General features: G+C 40.7%; 1 protein-coding gene across 2 annotated transcripts; it reads left to right on the plus strand.

The window, feature by feature from the left end:
- Positions 1-531: 531 nt before the first annotated feature.
- COCH (cochlin) lies at positions 532-21,395 on the plus strand. 2 transcript variants are annotated; one of them, XM_030240740.2, is made up of 11 exons: positions 532-682; positions 761-805; positions 6,275-6,431; positions 11,295-11,428; positions 12,974-13,039; positions 13,890-13,934; positions 14,022-14,169; positions 15,083-15,186; positions 16,537-16,763; positions 18,456-18,972; positions 19,643-21,395. In XM_030240740.2, the coding sequence occupies exons 1-11, from the start codon at positions 658-660 to the stop codon at positions 19,816-19,818; spliced, it is 1,644 nt and encodes a 547-aa protein (XP_030096600.1). In that variant the 5' UTR covers positions 532-657; the 3' UTR covers positions 19,819-21,395. The 2 variants fall into 2 exon arrangements, with proteins under 2 accessions (XP_030096600.1, XP_050830714.1); XM_050974757.1 differs by having other exon boundaries at positions 12,977-13,039.
- Positions 21,396-22,579: the final 1,184 nt, after the last annotated feature.

Below are 22,579 nucleotides of genomic sequence, written 5' to 3' on the forward strand. Positions count from 1 at the left end.
GGCCCGCGGCGGGCGGGACGAGCCCGGCAGCCCCTCGCCGCACCTCGCAGAGCTCATGACAGCTCTGTCCCTTCCCTCAACTTCGAGCAAGGGGCAGAGGTTGCGGCGAGGTAGCTAACACCTCCCTCGCATTCCCCAAGGCATCCGGAGTAAAGACACCTGCCGTGAGGTGTTGGAGAACCGTGGGTGGAGGGCATATCCAGGGGTGTGCGCGCAGGGGCGGGAAGGCAAACCGCAAAGGCACCGCGGGCACGGGAACTCCTCACACTGCCACTGCCCGTCCGGAGAGGGCGAGTTACCGAGAGAGGAGGCGAATTGCTGCAGCCGGCTGCTTCGGGCCGCCGCTCCCAGCGGAAGGAGCCGGCGGGGGGCGCGGCGGGGGAGGGACGGCAGCACCTGCCGGGCCCAGCGGCGGAGCTGCCCAGCCCCGTGCCCGCGCCCTCCTTCCCTCCGCCCGCCCAGTGCTCATGCGTCCGCCGGAGGTTTAAAGCGGGAGCGGTGGCTGCCGAGGGCTGTTCGGCTCGGCGGAGGTGCGGCGCAGCGCGCAGGGCACGGCACGGCACAGCACGGCAGTGACCCGGCCGGCACGCCGCTATCCGCCGCTCTCCTGAGCTCAGCTCTGTGCTGCCGTCGGTGCGGGCGCGCCCCGGTGCCGCCATGTGGCTCTCGGCCCTGCTCCTTGGTGGGTACCGCGGGCAGCGGCGGGCCCGGCGGGGCGGGCGCGGAGCAGCGTCCCGACCCATTCCCTGTCTATTCGCAGGCGCCTTCCTGCTCTCCGGCCCGGTGCGCGGCAGCGACGGCTCGGGTGAGTTGGCCGCCGTTCCCCGTCCACATCCTGCGGGGGGTTCCCCCTCGGAGCGCCTCTGCCCGGCCCGCCCCGCCCGGGGGGCGCTCGGCCGCGGGTACCGGCTCGGCCCTTCCCCGGCCGTCTCCCGCCGGGATGCGCCGGGAGCCCGCGCCGGGCGCGGACGGGCCGCGAGGCCACCGCCGCTGGGAAGGGTGCGCGGAGCCGGCCAGCGGGAAACTGCAGAGGGGCACGGAGCGTGTCTGGGAACGCTTCCAGACGGGGGTGAAAGTTCCTTCCTGGCACGGGCTGAAGCAGCGCCTTGGTGACAAGTGTCCCCATCGAGGGGAGTGCCGGTAGCAAGAGTGAGTGGGAGTGTGTTTGTGTGTGTTATAGAGGCACTCGTGCAGTGCTTGGCAATTTGAGGATCTCTGGCATATTTTAGACCATGGAATTGATTAAAAACTTTTTAAAGTTGTCCTGCCATTATTCCGACCTGGAAAGCGAAAGGACATGCTTAGGATGCCTAGCAGTCTATGGCAGGGACTGCCTGTTGTACCATCCTGTGTTGGACTGCATCCTTGCTGCTGGAGAGCAGGCTCTCCTAGAATCAGGATAAATCCATGGGAACCAGGAACCACGGGAAGCAGTTGGAGAAATTTGTGACAGAAGGACGCAAGCAGTTTGTCTGCCCCTTTCAGTGGAACCTTCCACCAAAGGAGGATAGGAGCCTCTAGAAGAACATGTTTCCAGATGCAGGCCTGGCCTGCAGAAGGTGAGTGACCCCAAGCTTTTCTGAATGGTTGTTAAAGATTTCGTAGTTATTAGAAATCAAGATTTGCTGCTCATTTTGTGTTGAATCAAAGATTTAGAAACTTCTTTTGTGCTAAACTGATAAAAGCTATCTGTTACAGAATTGCTATGGCTAAAAAAGGGAAAAAATGCACAGCAATAGAAAACCTACTCTAACCCCCCAGTTCCCTTCCCTTTTTTACTTTGCAGGTGCATTATAGATGAAGTGCTGACAGTCTGGCAGGAAAAAAAAGAACATTTTCTGGGATGCTTCTTTCAGGGCTGGAGAAGCCACTGTAACCTGAAGGTATCTGGAACCAGCTAAAATATCATTAATGTGAACAGTTTTTGTAAGATATTGCCTCTTACCATTATTCTGAGCCTAGATTCAGCAGCCTAGATTCAAAAATTTGGTTATTGAACTAGAAACTTGCATTTATAAAAGCACCTAAATTCTCTTGTACAAAGTAATGAAAGAGCAATAGTTTCCTCAAGAATCTGCTGTATTTAGGCTCATAGTGTTTGTGGAGATCTCGGAGCATCTCAAAACTTTATACTCCCACTGGAATGGATACAAATGCTGCCACGTTCAGCAGTTCTGGTTGCCACGCACAAAGCTGTGGGTGAATGCTGCCAGGTGATGGCAAGTGGCCTTACGTTGGTGGGAAAAGGGGCAGGTCTCAGATTGAAATGAATTATATAGCCCTGACCAGGTTTCTCTAAGTCCCATTGCCCCTGTCCAGATCAGGATATGCACTAAAGATTTACCTCGATCAGTATGCACTCTGTGAGCATGTTTTCCAAAATATGAAACGTAGGTTTACTGGTATGTCTTTTTTTTTTTTCAACTGTTGATACTCCTTGCATAAGATAGAAAAAAGAGGCTTGTTTGAAGCATCAGAGTAAAAAAGGGCCTAAAGTCTTTCTATTTTGAAAAAAAAAATACTAAAAGAATAGGAAGCATAATAGGGATGTACTTCTCTCTATTACAACTCATAGGGCTATTTTTCATGTAGGAACTTCTATTTTTAATTTTGTTATAATGTACATAGGATTCCTTTTTTTCCTTTGCATAAACAAACTGTTTCCACGAAGCAAGGCATGAAAGATTCAAGATTAGAAAAGATCAGATTTTGCCTATGGGTTTTATTCCTCTAGAATAACTCAGTTTTTAGCAGGAGCCACTGTTTTAAGTCACAATTTTTATAGAGACAGCTATTCATGACAAAATCAGAGTACATGGCAAGAGGCACCAAAAAGATAGAAATTGATGGAATGATTGAAAACGTGGTTGTTTTATGAGATAAGTGAGTCTTTGCTTTTTTTTTCTTTTTTAGGTCAACAATGATGGAAGATATTCATCCCTACCCTCAAATATAGCCTAAATCAGGAAGAATTACAGTTAATTTTGTTTGTGCCTTGCTTTTGTAGGGTACTCTGATGTAGTGTGTTTCTGTGAAGCTTGAAGGGTGTGTGTCTTAACAAGATGGGGTGATAGTTGTTTTATTGTGGTTCTAAAAGCCCAACTGAATGTAACAGAGCATGGGTCTCACATCTTCACCAGTCCAGAATGGTTGGAGTCTAGAACTGAATTCTTTCCTGTAAATTGTAAACTTATATTCATTTTGTCCAAAAATACTTGGATTTAGAGTATTGCACCCCATATGTATTGAAAGAAATTCCTCCACTGCTACTGCTCTTGCATTCTTCAGTTACAGTGATTAAAACATACAGGTTTTATCTCAGTTACTTTATATGTAAATACAGCTCTTTGGCAGTTTTTGCCATGTTGAAGTATCTTGGATAGACTAACAAAAACAAGCACTTCTTCAATTTCTATAGTAAAGTCATATGAAATTTGTGAGAATGATGAGTCTGTAAGCTGTCAAAAAACAATTTTATATATTCTGACCTCATTAATACATTTTCACGTTTGCAATGAAATTATTGAAGTTTTGTGGGTTGGATAGCTGATGATGCATTAACAAACAGGGAAGAACAAAAAACACTGCAGAGCTGATATTGTAAGTCTTAATTTTGGTAGTCAACAAAAAGATTTGTTTTCATTTTGCTATTTCATCAAACACTTCTAATGTTAGTCTCTGTTTTTGAGGTATAGCTTAGAGAAAACTGTATCCACCTATGGAAAATACTGAACTGAAATTGTTGCTTTTAATTAACAGCATTATTTTCCTCAATGTCTTTTTACCTCAGTGCTGATCCAGCTGAGGTATGAACTGCTAAATCCCCTAGCTCCAGCATGTCAGCTCTTCAGTTCACACAGCAGCAATGTGCACCCTTCCCTTGGAAGCCTGAGACAAGGATCATGACAGTCTTTAGGCTGCCAGTACAGAAAAATCCTGCGGCTGGGCTACAATGGACTTCTGTGTTTTGATTGCCAGGGAAAACAGAGAAAGATTTTTTTTTCCCCCCCATCTTCTGTGCTGTGCAAAAGCCTGCCACATGATAGTAATTAGTAAGTACCTGGTGATGAGGGAAATACAGATCTCCAAGCAATACAGGGTTTGTTAGCTAGACACATCTAATTACTGTCTCTGTGTGCACAGCCAGCCAGGGAATTCAGTCAAGTACATTACATTAGAAGCGACAGGAGTTAAAACTTCCTGTGGTGTCTTGCACTTTTAGAGGCTGGAAAAGTGTTGCAGGGTGAGAGGCACAAGCAGTGCTGTGAGAGCAGAGATTACCAGTGGTGCTTATTGCAATTACTCCTCCAAGGATTTCCAGCCTTGCAGCTGCTGTCTGATTTTGATGTCTTGCTAGGTGTCATCTGGTGGATACTGCTTGTTCAGTGCCCATTAATTAGCAAGCACACTTGTAGAACTTCCATGAAAGGATTAGGGGACTCAAAGAGGAAAGCAAATCAGGATTTTTTAGCATACCAATAATAGAGCACTTTTGACTGTGAAATGATGGAGCTTCTAGGTATAAGCACTGATTCTGCTTGATTTTATCATCTTTTGTTTTTAAGGCAATTCAATGAGACTAATCATGGCTAGGATGTGAGTAGGTAAGACTAAGTCCTAAAAGAAACTTTTTTATTTCTTAGAATACTTGAGAATCAGATTAAATCATTTTAGTTCTTGCTAGATAGACAACTTAGTCTACCTAGCAAGAACTAGTCTACCTACCTTAGTCTTTAGTCCCATATTTGTACTAAATAGCAGCAACAATTTTTCAGGAAGGTAGGATTAGGTAGTTTAACATTGTTTTAACATAGCATTAATGACTCTTGTATATAATTAAGAGTAAAATTACATGCATAGTTGATGAATGTGTGTGTTCAGTTTACACAGTTAGAATGAACAGACATGCTTCCCATTTCTGGCTGCAACTGCTCTGCTTTTCAGCTCTAAAGTCAGTGAGATTAGCTGGAGGTATCATCTTTTCCATCCCCTGATGAAGAACAGCATCTGCTCCAAGTGCTTTCATTTATAAGCAGCATATGTTGGGGTCAGGAAATGCATTCAGTCAACAAGAATGAAAATAGTGGGCAGAAAAGTAGGTGAGAGACAGATCACTGATCCCTGAAACACAGTCCTTGGCAGACAATGCTGTGGTACTTGCACTGCTACCTTGGCCAGCCTCTGCCAGCTTTCATCTTAACACTGCAAAGGTGGTGTTCCAGGTGCATTTAGAGAAGGTTCTTGCACCTTCTAGGTGCCTTAGGAACTTCAGAATAAACAGCCAGGCGTGGGTTGGACTGGTGCTGCTGAATTGATAAGGATCTAGGCCAGATCTCTAATTTGCTGTGCAACAGAGCAGGGGACTGTGGTATCTTGTGTAGCAGGAGGATGGTAGTTACCATGCAAGATAAAGAGCTCAATGTTTTCAAAAGAAAAAGCACCAGTTTGCCAAGTGAAATTGTGTGCTGATGTTAATCTGTGTCTGCATGCCTTCACTGTACACAGGCAAGCACAGTGAAAGCTTAATGATGGTAACCTGGAGAGCAACTTCTGTAAAAAGGCAGAGTTCTACATAAAAAATGCACCTGCCTCAGCTGAATAAATAACTTTTGTATCACTGCATGAATCTGACAGTCATCTGCACCAAGATTATGATGTGAACTTCACTGTAAAGAATTGGTACCAATGTTCTGGATGTTACTGTATTACTGGAGCAACAAGATGTGTGTTCCTTTTTTTTTTTAACACTGGCCTCAGTAGGATTTATTGCAAGAGGCTAAGAGAAATGCTGCTGTCAACTTGCCTCATGAATGCCACTGGAGAGAAAATTCAGAATTTCCCAAGTGATTCATAGATCTCTTATGGCTGGAGATTTCTGTGGGGTTGTCAGAGTGATTTAGTTTCTTCCTTGGAAACTGCCACCTGCATCTGTGGTCTGTCAGCCCTCAAAGGTCTTCCCCTGGCCCTTCTGTCTCTGCAGTAAATTTACAGATATGGATTACTTTTCCTTGTGTAATGTTCCTTGATATTATTTTATTGTTGTTTGTTCATGGGAGTTTTTTTCCTGCCACTTTTTTCCCATAAGTAATATTGAAGTGTGTGCTTCCTTGTCATAACTGTATATTTGTAAGCTCCAAAGACATCTTTATAGGCAATGTACCTGATCTCAAATTCAGATATTACTTTAAACTTGGAAACTGTAGAGACATTAAAAAAAAATCCCGACAACAAACCCTTAAGATTTTCAGGTCAAAAGTTCTTCTTTTCTCTTTAGCTTCTACTGTTATCACGTGCTTTACAAGAGGACTTGACCTTAGAAAGGGGACAGAAGATGTCCTTTGCCCAGCAAACTGTCCTCTGTGGCAATTTTATGTCTTTGGGGATGGAGTTTATGCCTCTCTCTCGAGTGTCTGTGGAGCTGCCATACACAGGTAAGTCAGATCATTGCTAATCCATGTGCTAAGGGAGTTTATATAGTCCCTGCCACGCTTACAAGTCTCAGCCTTTTGATGCCATCATAGCAAAAATCTCTCTGGAATTTGGGTCCTATTAACTCAGTGGGAATGTCACTGGGAGGAGAGAAAACAAGGAAAAATAAAAAACGTCTGTGCAGCTTGCAAGTTACCTGAGTTGTGTTCGAGTGTTCCTGAAAGCTGCTTTGTCAGCTTTCTCTGACATGGCCCAGCACTCTCCACAGGAGGTCTTTCACTGTAAAATCACCTGTGTCACTAGTAGATATGGAAGGATACAGTATAAATAGTAACCAATTGAAGAATAAAAGCAGATTCACTTTCTTTCTTAAAATCTTGCATCAAACAAACTGTTTAAAAGAAGTGGTGGAAAAATGTTTTCCATTTTTCCCAGCATCAAGCAACAGAAGAAAGCTCTCTCAGAGCATATTGATGTGATGCTGCAGCTATCAGAGTATTTTTTATGTTAAAATACCCACAACTATAAACCTAAAATTTTACAGAAATATAAATGGCTAGAAGATAAATGAGAAAATAAAGCTTTCTTGAGGTAGCATTCATTGCTTGACACTTTAAGTGCCATAAAAAACTCCATGCCAAGCATTTTAAGTAATATTTAGGAGGCTGTCATTACTATCTAGAATCTTATTTAAAGTGTCAATTAAAATGTTATAACTTTTAATAAGATTTCCAAAATTTGGGCTTCTTGTACAGTATTTAAACTCCTAAGTAAACTAAAATGAACTGTTTTTTTTAAAAAATGGCTTTAGGAGGGGTTTTGAGTACAAACTCTGGAACTTCTCAAATGCCGTAAAAGAATCTAGGTGCTAAGGTACCATAGGAGGAGTTAGAAGGAGCTTGGGAGGTATCATGGGGGTCTGTTTCTATTTGTTTTTAAAGCTGAAGAGTTTGTCTCATATTTACATGTTTCCATGTGTGTTTTATTGTTAGACAGGCTTCCTTCTGATGCTTCTGTAAAAAGAATCAAGGTCTCCATTTAGTGTGTTTTAAGAGTCTTCATGGGTGTTTAAAAAAATTACTCTTTGATTTTTCACTCTTTCTAGCTAAGGTATTTTTAAAAGTTTGTGAAGAATGTCTAGATCACATGCAGGTAGTGACTTTGGATTTACTTTTTTATTATTTTCCTTTTTTGAACTGAAGAAAACTGAGATTTCTTTCCATTGTCTTTTTTTTTCCTGAGGCAATGTTCGTATTTAGTGATGTTGCCATTTATTTTAACATTCCATTTCTTGCCAAAGATGTCTTTAAAGAGAAAAAAGCTCTTGCTGTCAAGACCTTTTTCTAAAGAGATTGAAGACTTAAATATTTTGAAAAGACACAGAAGTTCCTGACCAGTTCAACCAGGCATCATTCTTGGACCTCCCATGCCAGGCTGACTGACTGTGTGCAAAGTCCCACCCCAAAAGCTGCTGGGGCTCAGTTCTGTCACAGCTGGGAAATACTTCTACAAAAGGAGGAGGTACAAGAAAGGGCAGAGACATCTTTCTTTCCATTATTTGCATAGTCTTCCCTAGATAATACAGCACAAGCTTTCTTTTATGATGTATCACTTAGCTCTTCACCAAAGTTTGTACCTTATAAGCCATGTGTACTACTGTTCTCCAGCCTCCAGAAACAGGAGGCTGGAGAAAAATCCATGTTTTTCCATAGTAAGAGTCAATATAAGTTGTACTTCTTGTGAAATATGCAACCCTTTTTGTACATCCTGCATCTAACAGTCTCTCTCCATAGACATTGTGAGAATAATGAGGTAGGGCTCATTATTTATCTAATAGTGATAAAGAGATTAAAATATACTCACCTTTGTGATCTGTCTTCCAGACTGGATTTAAGTTCGTTTTCTTCAAGTCTTTGAGTGTGCTAGACTGTAGTAAGGGGTTTTGAAAAAGCAGACTAAAGGTGAAGAATTATTTGTTTAGGAAAAGTGCTGTTTCTGAAGACTGCCTTTAAGTCGGGGGCTATTATTTCTGCTGGCTTTTCACTCTCAGAACAGAGGTTGCTACATGAGAATATTTTGGTAGCTTTGCTGCAACTGTTAACAGCCATAACTAGTCCTGGTAAAAAAGGATTGATGAATGGAGAAGAGACAATGGCTGTTCAGTTCTCAGCTAATTTCAGTGCAGGCTGCAAAATCCAACAAAAACACAGAAGATACTTGGTCCCTCTTGCCCTGTGTTGCAATGTCTAACATCCATATTGGCATGAAAGAAACTTCAAGAAGACATTCCCAATAGGTGATTGGAGTTTGCCATTATTGTGACATAGGTAGATCTGTGCTTTGAAAATTCTGTAAGTTTCTTCCAAATACCTTGTTTCAAACCAGGTGTAGCCTCCATTTCAGTGCCTGGTGAGTGCAGGTAGCTCTGTGCCTTCAGCACTGTTGGGTCCTGGCCCTGTGTCACCTGCCATGGGTCAGACAACCACCAGCCTGTCAGGAGTCATCAGTCCTGGGAGCAGGGCTCATGCAGTTTCTTAGACTGCAAGAGTTGTGTGAGCATGGCTCTCTTCCACATACACTTCAGTTTGCATGCTGGGTCTGCACTGAAGCTGGAGTCCTTAATTTTGTATAAATCAAATAGTGCTTAGTCCTAGGAGTAGTTCCATTACCTTGAGGCAGTTATTAAGAAAATACTATGTAATACATGAAAATAATTTAGCAGAAATCAGCTACAAATAATTCTGTGTACTACAGATGAATAGTCTTTCTGCTTGCTTTAGCTGTTATATTTGGCTTTTTCTCTCATTTTATGTGTAATTTCTCTCAGGAAACAAAATATTTATTTAATATTATTCTTTTTCTAGGCAGAAGGATAAAAGATTTATTTGTTGAGGGAAGAATAGAGAACCTCCTACCAGGCTGTGACACTGTGTAGGCATGAAGAACTGAGTTAAATCTACCACTGAGTGATTAATTGGATTAATAATCAGAAGGTCAAATGAAGGACTGGGTTCTCAGCTTTTACAGTTGTGTTCCAGTGCCAATTCCACTAAATGGAGACCTAGCCCAATATGGAAGTGTTTCTATCTCTTTCTCCAGTAGTGCAAAGAAACAGTTCTTGCACTCTGAGGAAGTGCATGGGGATCTTAAAGCACCACATTAAATGCAAGGTTTTTGTCTCACATCAGTTCAGATTTTTAAGTATGTTTTAGCTGATTTTTAAGTGTGTTTTAGTCCTGTATTTTATAAGATCTTTCTGCTACCCTTGGCTGGTACACTTCCTTTCACAAGATGTTGTGCAGTGAGGTACAGGATTACTGCCTTGTGTGTGTCTGCTTTTCTGTTTGTGTCCATTTTTGAGTGAAAAATACCATTTAGGTATAAATTACAGGTTGTTATTAACAAGCTAGGCAAGAGAATGGACTGTCAGCTTTTGCATAAAGCCCCTGTTAAGCAGTACTGGCAGAAGCATATAACATAATGAGCAGGGAAGTGAAAGCTGTTCTGGAAAATCTGCTGAGCTCCAGTTTATTCAAAGCAGCCATGGCATGCAAGTCAGTCACACAGGAGCAAAGCACAGCAGTGAAAAGCAAAGCAGATTGCAGTGACATAAGTCGTTCTGAGGAATGCAGAGGCACTTCTTCACTCTTTGAAAACCATTGCAGACCCACAGAGGATGAATCTTGTTTAAAAAGTCAATCATAAATCATTGCAGAAAGGAATTTGCCAGTCTGGTTCAGAACACAAAGGTGAACTGGCAGTATATGGTTTGCTCCACATCAGCAGATACAAACATACACTCTGAGTAGCCCTACCTGAAGAAACATCCCAGGTAAAACTGATCAGGTTGCAGAAGATGACCTTACATTGTTAACTCACCTACAGAACAAAATGGCAAGAAAGAAGGAGTCACTCTCACAAGGCTACAGGTCATGTTACATCCACATATGATATCAGCAGAGCTGTTGTATGGGAAGTGTTTATCTTCAGAAGGCACCAGGGAACTTTGACTTGTGCTCAAATACAGAATCATGTATTTTCAGCAAGTAGATAAGGAGCAAATAAATCTACTCCATCTTCACTGCAAAGCTTCCAAATTCTCCTAGTGGAGACTAGGTAGATTTTTATTTTCCTCTAGAATTTTCAATAAATTTAATTAATTATTATTGTTGTGAGTGTGCAACCAAGAAAATGGGAAGAGGTCCTGAGCTCTTCTTAGGAGCTAATGTGGGTATGGATCAGGTTTGCTGAGGTAAACCCAAAGTGTCTTCACTAAATTTGCAAGTACAAGCTTAAAATAGTTACTGTTCCAATTAAACACATTCTGTTTGACACCTTTCCTTATACATTAGGACTGAGACACTTGTGAAGGCTTGAATGCCTTAGAGAAACAGGTACTGGAGAAGAAATTTATATTCTAAGTAGATTGAAATGTTCTAAGTATATTTATGTGTCATTTTCCTCAAAGATAATTTTGACTTACTGAATTTTCCTGTCATTTAAAACTAACCAGTTAATGGCGCTCATCTGATTTTTATCTCACTAGTTTTTTGAAGAACTATAAAGTGCTGTTTGTATTTGCTAACTTTATAATTTGATTTTAAATTAATTTAGGGTAACTTTACTAAAGCTCCTTTGTCTATATACTCTATAAAATATTCCTTTTTGAAATAAATCTGCGTGATGCTCTGAGCAATAGTTTCCTCTAAAGTCTTTACAGATTGTTTTAGCCTGAACACAGCTGCCTGCCTCTATTGAACCTTTTTGAGAAGCTTGGTGACAAAAATTCTAATGATGGTATTACCTGCATTGCATTTTCTTGTGACTAAAGTGTCTGATTTATCCCAACTCTTTTTCAACCTTAGTGGGGTGATTACCAACACAGGAGGAGCTGTAAGGGTACAGACTCTCCCAGGACAGGAAAACTACCCTGCTGTAAATGCTAATGGGATCCAGTCTCAAGTGCTCTCTAGATGGGCTTCATCTTTCTCAGTGGCTGGTAGGTGGATCACACTTACTGTTTTGCAAACTATATTTGAAGCTCTGGCAGAGCCATGGGACACTTCCTCAGTGCTTTCTGCTTGCATAAAGACAGTGATTGTTTAGCAACAGAAGTTTTCACTTCTAATTCATTATTTTAACTTGGTTTTTCCTCAGTTACCTAAAGAAAAACTATTCCAGCTAGAGTAGCTAGTCTGTAGCAGAAGCTGATACATAAAGATGGGCCAGTTATTTGGAATATAATGACATGATAGCAGGCAGTTGACAGTTCCATGACAGTTCAAGCTGATCAAAGTCAGTGCTTTGATCCTGCCACTGCAGTCCAGTTCTCCTGCCACTTCCAGGCATTTAGTTTTATCCCTTCTCTCTCTCTGCCTGCATTTGTGCAGGCAACAGCACTTTGTCAGGCCCTTCAAATACCTTGTGCAGCATTCCATGTAAAGAGAAAACTGACCCTCCAAAAATAGTAATAATTAGTAATAACATCAACTTACATGTGATGTGGTCATTAAGCTACAGTGCAATGTAGTGGTTTAGTCCAGAAGTTTGTGTCCCCATTATTGAGGTAGTTGTTAATTATTAATTGCAAACCAGTTGTTATGCCTTGCCTCTCAGGTGAGGCTAAACCACCCTCATAAAATAATGTGCAGAAACATGTTGGTTGTGGTTTCAAAAATATTGAAGGGGGTGTTTGCTCACATAGAAGATTTGTGATGCAGATCTCTGCAATGTGTTCTTCTGTTTACACAGCTAAAATTCAGCCTACTCTAAGATACTAGTATTCCTTGTGTAGTGCTCATTGCAAGTTGCTAGCTAAGAACTTAGAGGGGCTCTTGGTGAGAGTGAAGGTGAAATCCAGATCTCCAGATCAAGTCCTCTCTCTATCTGCTGGAAATAATGGCTACTACAGCTCAAAACCTCTCATCAGATATATATGCTGTAATTACTCATCAGCTGCTGTTGTTTCAAATGCAAACATTAATTAGCTGTAAAACAAGGACTGCAATACAGGATTACACCAAAGGTTTGTCTAGGCTCGTGTCCTACTCCCAGAGTAGCTAATGGCAGATTGATCCATTGTTCACAGGGGTCTTAGGATGAGGGAAGAGACGAGAAAGTTGACTTTATGTTCAGAAGGCTTGGTTTATTATTTTATGATATATATTATGTTAAAACTATACTAAAAGAATAGAAGAAAGGATTTCATTAGAAGGCTTAGCTAAGAATAGAAAAAGAATAGATAACAAAGACTTGTCTCTGACCGAGACAGTCTGGGCAGCTGGACTGCGATTGTCCATTAATTAGAAACAACCAGATGAGACCAATCACAGATCCACCTGTTGCATTCCACAGCAGCAGATAAGAATTGTTTGTATTTTGTTCTTGAGGCCTCTCAGCTTCTCAGGAGGAAAAAATCTTAAGGAAAGGATTTTTCATAGAACATGTCCGTGACAGCAGATGACAAAGAAATTACAGTAATTCTTCAAGCACTTGTAACTTCATCTAAATCCACTAAAATCCACTGCAAGTATTCTCATTTTAGCAGGTACCAAGAGCACAGCCCTTGAAGCAGTCGGACGAGCGGTGTCGACAGCGCGTCCTTCTACAGGTGTGTGATCCTCAGCAAGGGGAGCCCGTCCCTCCAGAGGGGATGCCCTGCACACTCCCTGGCTAAGAGAGTGTGTTCATGAGACTCATTTAATTCTGCAAACAGCTGCAGTATCTGGTTTTACAGTGTCTCTTTCACCATAAAAAAAGAGGAATCGTATGTAATCTTGGAGATTGATTCTGATCTCACTAATGTTCATGAAAATTCAAAAATCATTCCTTTTTTTTTTTTTTTAAAGTAATAGAGATAACACAGAGGAAGGTAAGAGTTCATGAGCTCATGTGATGTTTATTCTTTTTAAGCAATGGAGAAGACAGAGTTAATGCATTCCTTCTTACAGAGCTGCTGAACAGCTGAGTGCTGTCAGGACATGCATAGCAGAAATTTAGTTGTTATGTGAATTTCACCACAGAAAATGCTGCATTAAACCCTTTTTATGAAGGTTAGTGCTGTACAAATACTGGACTTTGATGTTGTTTGTGAATAGACCACCTGGTTTCCAGTTTAAGTCATGGTTGGCTTCCAAGCCATTAAAAATTCATTGTGCAGCAGGGTTGCTAACTGAGAAAGAGTAGCACTTGGGAAGGTGAGGTACAGAAATCCACCTGGCTTTGTACAACTCAGTAATCAGTCAGACAGGTGTAGAAAGGAAGGTTCAGCTGTTTCATTTGAAGAAGAATATTGTCCAAGGAGCAAAGCAGTAGTAGCACAAGTTTAATTGTTAAAATGGTTGACAATTCCTACTGCAGATAGATTGCACTGTAATTTCTGGAGTCAGAGCTTTTTCTGGTTTACCTCAGTCCATTCATCTCCTGTTCTTAAATGATCTGTGCTGTTTTTTTCACTGAAGGTAAAAGACCTAAGAAGACCCTTGATAAAAAGGCTGGAAACAAAGGTAAGAACACACAGATTTAACTTTGGCAAAGCAGAGTCCTAACATTTATTTGGTGTTAATAAGTATAATTATTTTGGATGTTCACAGACTGTAAAGCTGATATTGCCTTTCTCATTGATGGAAGCTACAACATTGGCCAACGTAGGTTTAACTTGCAGAAAAACTTTGTTGGAAAAGTGGCTGTAATGTTGGGAATTGGAACAGAAGGGCCTCATGTTGGGGTCGTACAGGCCAGGTAAGAGCAGATCTACACAAAATCTAATGGAGTGATTGATAAGAAAAAACCAATTAACATATCACTTTTCCTTTTGCAGAACAGTATCACTCAATAATGGCTGATGAATAGCAAGGGAAAGGAGCTCTTGAGCTGTAGCACTGTTTGCTCTGTGCTATACTGAGATGTGTATGTGAGAGGACATGACAAATTTGAACATTTCCTGTCTTTGATATTTGACTAGAGAGAAGCTGGGTGTTTCACAGCCCCTCTGCTGTAGCCTTGCATCTCACCTTAGTAGAACAGCAGAAAATACCCTGCAAAGGAGAGATGCCAGTTTCTAAAAGTTATAGGGAAAGAATAGTCCCTAATGGCTATGTACATGTACAAAACCAAAACCTGCTCTTACCAATTGATAAAATATTACAGCTGATATTTTTCAAATTGTAAGTGGTCACTTGTTTTTGCTTTCTACTGCAAATTAAAAATGAAATCTGGAGACAGAATACTGACAGTCTTTAATTTCTTAGTGGTTAACATACCTTGAACTTCTCAAATCAAGACACTCAAACTGCACTTTGCAGGAATTTTTTATAAGGAAGGTGTTTGTCATACAGATAGTAGAAAATCTGCCCATCTTTAATAACACAGATGCATTTAGTTTAATGTCTGGCATGTTCAATTTTTTTCTTTATGTGTTTTCAGCTGTTTGATAAGCATGAGAATCAGGCTGTCCTTAATTTATCCATTCAGGTAGATAATTGCTCTTCCTAAGGACTGCAAGACTAACTAAGCAAGAAACATACTTAGATTTTAGTATTGAAATCCAGAGAAGAATATATATTATCATGAGCAAAACTATTCCAAGCGTGTTTTAGCCTGCTAATGTCAGTATGAAAAGTGAACCTTATTACTCTGTTTTGTTTTTCCACAGTGAACATCCAAAAATTGAATTCTATCTGAAAAACTTTACTGCTACAAAAGAAGTTTTGTTTGCTATAAAGGAATTAGGCTTCAGAGGAGGCAATTCTAATACAGGTGAGCTCATATTCCCCCTAAAACAGAAATTACTTCTTTATGTATTTTATATATATGTGTAAGTGTGTGTGTAAATGTTGAAGTTCCTATAACTCACATAGGTCAGGAAGTGTTTTAGATGCCACACTTGCCTTAATCAGGTTCAGTGATTTTTCCACTAGAACACTGTCACATCTCACATTTAATTTCTAGAAGTTAGGCATGCTTATTACACATTTAATTAGAGTACAAGTGTTTATACTTGTATAAATGCTTCCTGTGTTTTAACAGTAATTGACTTTTCAGTAGTAACAGAATGATATCTTGAGACAAATTCATAAAAGGCTGAGTGTTTCTTTCTTGTTGGATGGCTAATTGAAGAGTTATACTGGGAGTAAGGAGTGAGAGGACATCGTAGTTTAGCCCCAGCCAGCAACCAAGGCCCATGGAGCTGCTGGCTCACTTTCCCCTAGTGGGATGGGCGGAGAATTGGGAAGAGGAAAATGAGAAAATTTGTAGACCGGTAGACAATTTATTAGGGAAACCAAAAGCCACTCACATAAGCACAGCAAAGCAAGGAAATCATTTACCATGTCCCATGGGTAAGTAGGTGTTCAGCCATTCCCATGAAAGCAGGGCTCCAGCTCACCTAACAGTTCATGCCAACACTCTAAATGTCTCCTCTCCTTCATTCTCCTTCCCACAGCTTTACATGCTGCCCATGACTCTACATGGTCTGGAATATCCCTGTGGCCAGCTTGGGGTCAGCTCTCCTGGCTATGCATCCCCAGCCTTCTCACTGGCAGGGTGGCACAAGAGGCAGGAAAGCCCTTGGCACTGTGCAAGAGCTGCTCACCAATAACAAAAACATCCCCCTTCTGGCAACACAGTTTCCCACACAAATCCAAAACTCAGTCCCTACTAGCTAATCTGAAGAAAATTAATTATCAGAGACAAAACTAGCCAGACATTGAAACTAAGCATCTAATTATGTTGCATTTCACAAGCTAAATTTAGGGAGATCCTGGACTTTCTTCCTTCCAATCCATTTGGCAGGTACTAATATACCTACTTCCTAGTAGGAAACTAGACCCACGAGCAAAAAAACATCTCAGGGAATTCCACCTCAGCTTTATCTGTGGGGTTTTTTTGGTGGGAGAGGGATGTTGATTTGATGTCATTAGTTTTTAACTTAGAGGCTGCCCAAGCCTCTTTATTATCAGATTTCCTGGGGCACCAATTCAGTGCTACACTGGTTTAGTCCTGTAGTTATAACATAAATCCTGCACAATTTCAGATGGGAAGCTGATCCCAGAATGTACCATCACTGTATACATTATTTCTTCATGTTCTTTTCCTGTTCAAAACAAGGCAAAGCTTTGAAGTACACAGCTCAGAAATTCTTCTCTTTGGAAAATGGAGCACGGAAGGGAATTCCCAAGATCATTGTAGTGTTTCTGGATGGCTGGCCCTCAGATGACCTAGAAGAAGCTGGCATAGTGGCCAGAGAATTTGGAGTCAACGTGTTCATTGTGTCTGTAGCAAAACCCACAACAGAGGAGCTGGGAATGGTACAAGACATTGGCTTTGTGGACAAAGTAAGAAAAAAATGTCATTATTTGGTTTCCAGTCATTAATATAATTCTGGAGAATTTACAGTAAAATTCTAATGAACTAATATATGTATATATAATAACTCATATAGATATATAGACATAAAAATATTCTCTCAAGCCAGATGATTAAATTATACTTGCTCATAAGTGATTTAAAACACAAGCAGAAGGAAGGTGAAAGAAACACTGGAGATTGTTTCTTGCTAAAAGGGCTACACAAAGGTACCATTGTTTTCCCAGTTCAGAAGCTTGGCCAAGTTGTAGCTCCTGGAATTTATAATTGCACGAAGACTCTCAGTGAAGGAAATTCCCCCATCTCAGGCATGGCTGAATGTGCCAAAGCAATGACATGCTGATGTGATACATTCTCTCTCCTGGAAGGGCAGACAGGGAGGTGCTTATTTCTTACCAGCCCTGTTGATAATTATTTACTTACTTTCACTACTAAGAGGACAGAAAATATGGAAAAACACATCCTGGCAAGTCTGTGTACAAGACTTTGATCTTGTAAGCAGAGTTTTGGATCTTGTTCCTTTTGAGTTGAGCAGGAATTCAAACACCAATCACCTACTCTCACATGAGCTTTCTGATCAGTCTGTCTTCACTTTCTCTGCAGTGAGAAAACCAGTCATTGTCCACAGGGAGGTTGTAGGTGTCTAATTTCAGCAGAAATGGCATGAACAGAATGAAGCTCTGCTTTTTCTAGGGACAAGATATCTAGCAGCTGACCCCAGAGGTATTGCAGGCAGAAGCACCATAGAGTGGTTTGGCTCGGACAGAGCCTTAAAGGCCATCTAGTTCCCACCCCCTTGCCATGGACAGGGATGCCACCCAATAGATCAGGTAGCTCAGGCCTGGCCTTGAACATTTCTGGGGAAGAGGCATCCACTATTGTGAGTAAACTCTCCCAGTGCCTCACCATCCTCACAGTAAAGAATTTCCTTCTAATATCTACTCTAGATCTCTCCTGTTTTAGGAGATCTCTTTGCCTTGTACTATCACTGTCTGTCCCTGTACAGCCACAAAAAGACATGACCTTAAGTGGCTGAGGCCTGTCCTCTTCTTCTGTATTTTGATCTTAGCTGGATTAGTTGGAGAGCTGATTTTGAATTTAACTCATTTTTCAGTTATCTTGTACTTCACCTGCATCTGATGGAAGCTGGGGGAAAAGAAATTTTACTCTGAATGACCTGGAGCTATATTTCTACCCAACACTCTCTGTGTTTGTGACACATTATAGATTAAAAATCCAAAGGTCTCACCACGTTCAAAGGGAAAACACAGAGGTTAATTTTCAGTGTGTAAGCAAAAATACTGAAATTTCAATTCCTTGGCTATTTAGTATCATGACTTTGTTCACACACACGAAACAAAATTACAATTTTCAGTTGTTGCACTTCTTGTGAATAAAGCTAAATTATTTGAAAACCTTCAGAGCTTGGGGGGCAGGGTTGGCTTTATTACTGGATAAAATAAGCTGCTCTGTTGTTTACATTGACTTCAAGTGCAGCTGTTTCAATTTCTTTAAAGACAAGCACACAAAAACCCATCCTAAGCTCCCACCATGAGGCTTCATTTCTAACCTGCTTTTGGAAGAAAAATGATAGGTGACTGAGTGTTATCCATTGAACTGCTCAGCTGGCATTCACCCATTCCCTTTTTGTTTTCAAACAGGCTGTTTGCCGAAACAATGGCTTCTTCTCTTACCAAATGCCCACCTGGTTTGGTACTACCAAATATGTAAAACCTCTTGTCCAAAAACTGTGCTCACACGAGCAGATGTTGTGCAGCAAGACTTGCTACAACTCCGTCAACATTGCTTTCCTGATAGACGGTTCCAGCAGCATTGGAGAGAGCAACTTCCGCCTCGTGCTGGAGTTCGTGAGCAACGTGGCCAAAGCTTTTGAGATCTCTGACATCGGCTCCAAGGTGGCAGCCGTGCAGTTCACCTACGACCAGAGAACCGAGTTCGGCTTCACCGACTTCGCCACCAAGGAGAAGGTGCTGTCGGCCATCCGCAGCATCCGGTACATGAGCGGGGGCACCGCTACCGGCGATGCCATCTCCTTCACCACCAGGAACGTGTTTGGGCCAGTCAGAGATGGGCCTAACAAGAATTTCCTCGTTGTTCTGACTGATGGTCAGTCTTATGATGATGTTAGAGGACCTGCTGCAGCTGCACAAAAAGCAGGTAAATTATCATTTTGAAAAGCGGTGGAAGTTGATCCATCCTGTTTCTGCTGCGCCGCAAATGTTAAGGTTTTAAAGTTTGCAAAGTATCGTATTTTGAATTCAGCAAAATGTCATGTTCCCCCTAGGAACTGTTTCCCATTGGGGTGATAAAAACCCCAGCAACCACTAATACAGAGCCAGGTATGATGAGACTCACTTATGGCACCTTAGGGATCAACATATACCCAGTCTCATTCCCAAACAGTAGAGCCATTAATGAACCAAGTAGCTCCATCATCATCTAGGAAGGGAATAAGCAGTTGTGGCCAAAAAGCTCATTGATGATGCTTGAAGTATGAGCATGTAAAGACACTAAGTATACACAAGGAACCAAACTTACTTTCAAAATAATTTTACACAGTGTTATTTACTTTTCAAGACTGACACTGTAACTGCTACACTACAAGAGCAACTCAGACATTAGCTCTTAGGACACCTCATATTTCCTTCAGGATTTTTCCTGAGACAAATCTAATTCCTGGTATTTAGTGGCAAAATCTAATTATCTTTGACAGACTGCAGGTGTTGAAACATGCTTTCCAAATCCACATTGATTCATTAATGTAGAAATGGCTGGGTTTTTTGTAGCTGCAGGCAAAATGATCTTTTTTTTTATTTCCTTTTTGTAGGAATAACAGTCTTCTCTGTTGGTGTTGCCTGGGCACCTTTGGATGATCTGAAAGACATGGCTTCTGAACCAAGAGAATCTCATACTTTCTTCACCAGGGAGTTCACAGGATTGGAGCAGATGGTTCCTGATATTATTAGAGGCATCTGTAAAGACTTTTTGGACTCTAAACAATAAAAAAATCTGCTGTTCACTATTACTATTTGAAACTAAAAATCGTGAAATTGAAATGGTCCCTCTAAAGTACAGATGTTTTATTCTTATATATGCTATCACAATACAGAGGAAGAAGAAGGGCTACTTTTGTTTCTGTAATCAGTCAAAGATTTCTGTGAGCTTGTTAGAAGTTGTACTTGATCCTGAAGTGCAGAATTTGGCCAACAGGTAATATTTTCAACAAGCATATAGCATCCTGAAGTTCAAAGCTTTGCATATCATGCACTTAAGAATAGCAGATACTGAGAGGAAATAATACAGCTCTGACATTTTTTCTGGCACTTGTTAAATACCTTCTTAGAAGTTAAAAAAAAAAAAAATCTTTAAGGTTCTACCTTCTATAAGCTTTCTGTAGCTTACAATTCTGTATCTTTGGGAAGAGTTCTGCTGATAACACAAAGTACTTTCAGTGCTCCTGTTGTGCACCATCCATTATTGCCAGGCAGCTTAAGAAAAAATATGACAGATTGTAGCTGAAAGAGTCTTTTTTTACTAGTTTGGGTTTTGTTGGATCTGGTTGGCAAATTTTATACCAAAAGCCATTTACCTTCTACCCTCAGATTTCTGCAGATCTATTTGGTTGGTTCTTTTGGCACAGACTTTTAAAGGTATTTAAGGCACAGTAGTTCTTTGAGAATCTGGATCCTAATATATTAACTACTACTGCTGCTTTCTGCACCACTGAAGTCAACAGTGATATTCCAAATACAACTGACAACCGGATATTTCCTGTCTGCTGCCTTGTACTGTCTTGATTTGACGAAGTTGTTATTGGCCAGACAGTTAGAGACAGGAATCTTGGGCCAAGAGATTCAATGAGACCACACAGTGGGAACTGAAAACATTCAAATTCAAGTCCAGAGGTATCTCAAAACTTTAAACCTAACGGATTTATATCAGATGACATGGTCAGAAAAGAGTAGGCAGACACATAAAGTTGGATTTAGTAGGTCAGAGAATGACAATTCATAACAACCTTTATAGATGTGTGAGGTTTTCTGAAGATAAAAGAATAGTTTTCCTGAAAAAGGCTTTCATTTGATTACATACCTAGTCATGTTGATATATTTATATGCACACATATGTGGTTAAAATGATGTGATATTCACCAAGTTATTCCACAGTCCTGGTGTGAATAACATACTCCAAATATTCTTTAGAAAATAAAGGCATTTGCAAATAAAGTGTATAGTAGAAAACAAAACAGCACTTTCCCTATCAATCTAGGGTTTTCCTTTTTTCCTCTCCCCCACTACTGATTGTAAAATTTCTAGTAGTTATGGAGTGGCACAGAAAGGATTGTATTCATTGGGCTTTTGCTGTGCACTTTTTAATAACTTATAACTGGCTATATATTACTTTAAATGGCAAAGATGCCTTGTATTTTTCTAGCAATTGTTATCCTTAATTTTGTTACATGTTTAAAGGTCAGAGTATTAAGCTTTTGCTGTATAAATTCATATGCTACATCAACTTTGTGCAAAAATTCAATTAATTTAGTTTATAAACTTTTTATAGAAATACATATTGCAAGAAAACTGGGAGTGCTGCTGTCTGTTTTAATATAACACAGAAGTCTTTTTATTATGAACCTCATATAGTTTAGCCTGAGTAAGCTGTATGTGATGCTTCCAAACTCTATGATCTTAAATTCCAAATCATTCTCAAATAATAAGGACATTATTTTTACAAATATTTTCATTTCAATGAGTCAACATTGAAGTTTTAGTCATTGTTCATATTAGGTAAGATGCTAGCTAAATCATCTGAATATAAATTGTGAGCTGGCTGATAGGATCACATTTTCTCTCCTACTTTGCTTTTACTGTTGCAAAGAAGCAGGCAGCTTTAACTCACATTCATTCATGAGACAAAAAGCAGGTTTGCATCCCTGGGACACTGAAAGTTGCAGAGCTAAGTCCCCACATATTTCCATTTCACAGGAGTGGTGATGCCATGTCACTTGCACCCTTCATACACTCCCATTACACTCAGGGAGCATAGAAAATATTTTTTAAAGATACAATGTTTATGTGCCAGCAAGCATTGATGAGCACAGTTTCCATCTGGGAAAAACATTGGTGGGATACAGACAAAAGGATTGAGACCTGGTGAGATCCAGAGGCAGGGTGGAAAGGATGTGGACTGTGCTGCAAGTAGAAGGCAAATCTGGAGGAGGAACAGCATGGCAGAGGGTAGCAGACATGGGCTGAAGCTCTGGTTTGTAAAACTAGGCAAGTGAAGCCACAGACAAGGATTCAATTTTACGCTGCCAGACCAAGCAGTACAAAGAATGTGAAGAGAGCTGCAGCTACCATCAGTTATCCAAACTCCAGAGGGAAAGACTGCTGCAGATTTAGGGCTGTCAGTCAAGATTTTGGCCTGCAGGAAATCAATTCTGTTCTCTTGTGAGACTAATGAAAAGCACTGTAAAGGGCTGGACTCTACGATCTTTAAAAGGTCCCTTCCAACTGAAACTACTTTGTGATTTTCTATGCTGTATTTCCCTGAACAGTACTCAGACTCAGGGGGCCTCAGATTTGCAGTCCCAGTCCTGATGACATATCACATCAACATTTGAAAAAAAAAAAAAATAAAATCAGGATTCCTTTATTTAGAAAAGGTTAGGAATTTAGGTACTTAACTGAACTGTAACTCCCATGCAGCTCTTTGGAATTTTACATGAAATAGTTAACACAATTCAAAACTCATCCTTCCCACT

This window comes from Serinus canaria, chromosome 5 (assembly GCF_022539315.1).
Source record: "Serinus canaria isolate serCan28SL12 chromosome 5, serCan2020, whole genome shotgun sequence".
Lineage (NCBI taxonomy): Eukaryota > Metazoa > Chordata > Aves > Passeriformes > Fringillidae > Serinus > Serinus canaria.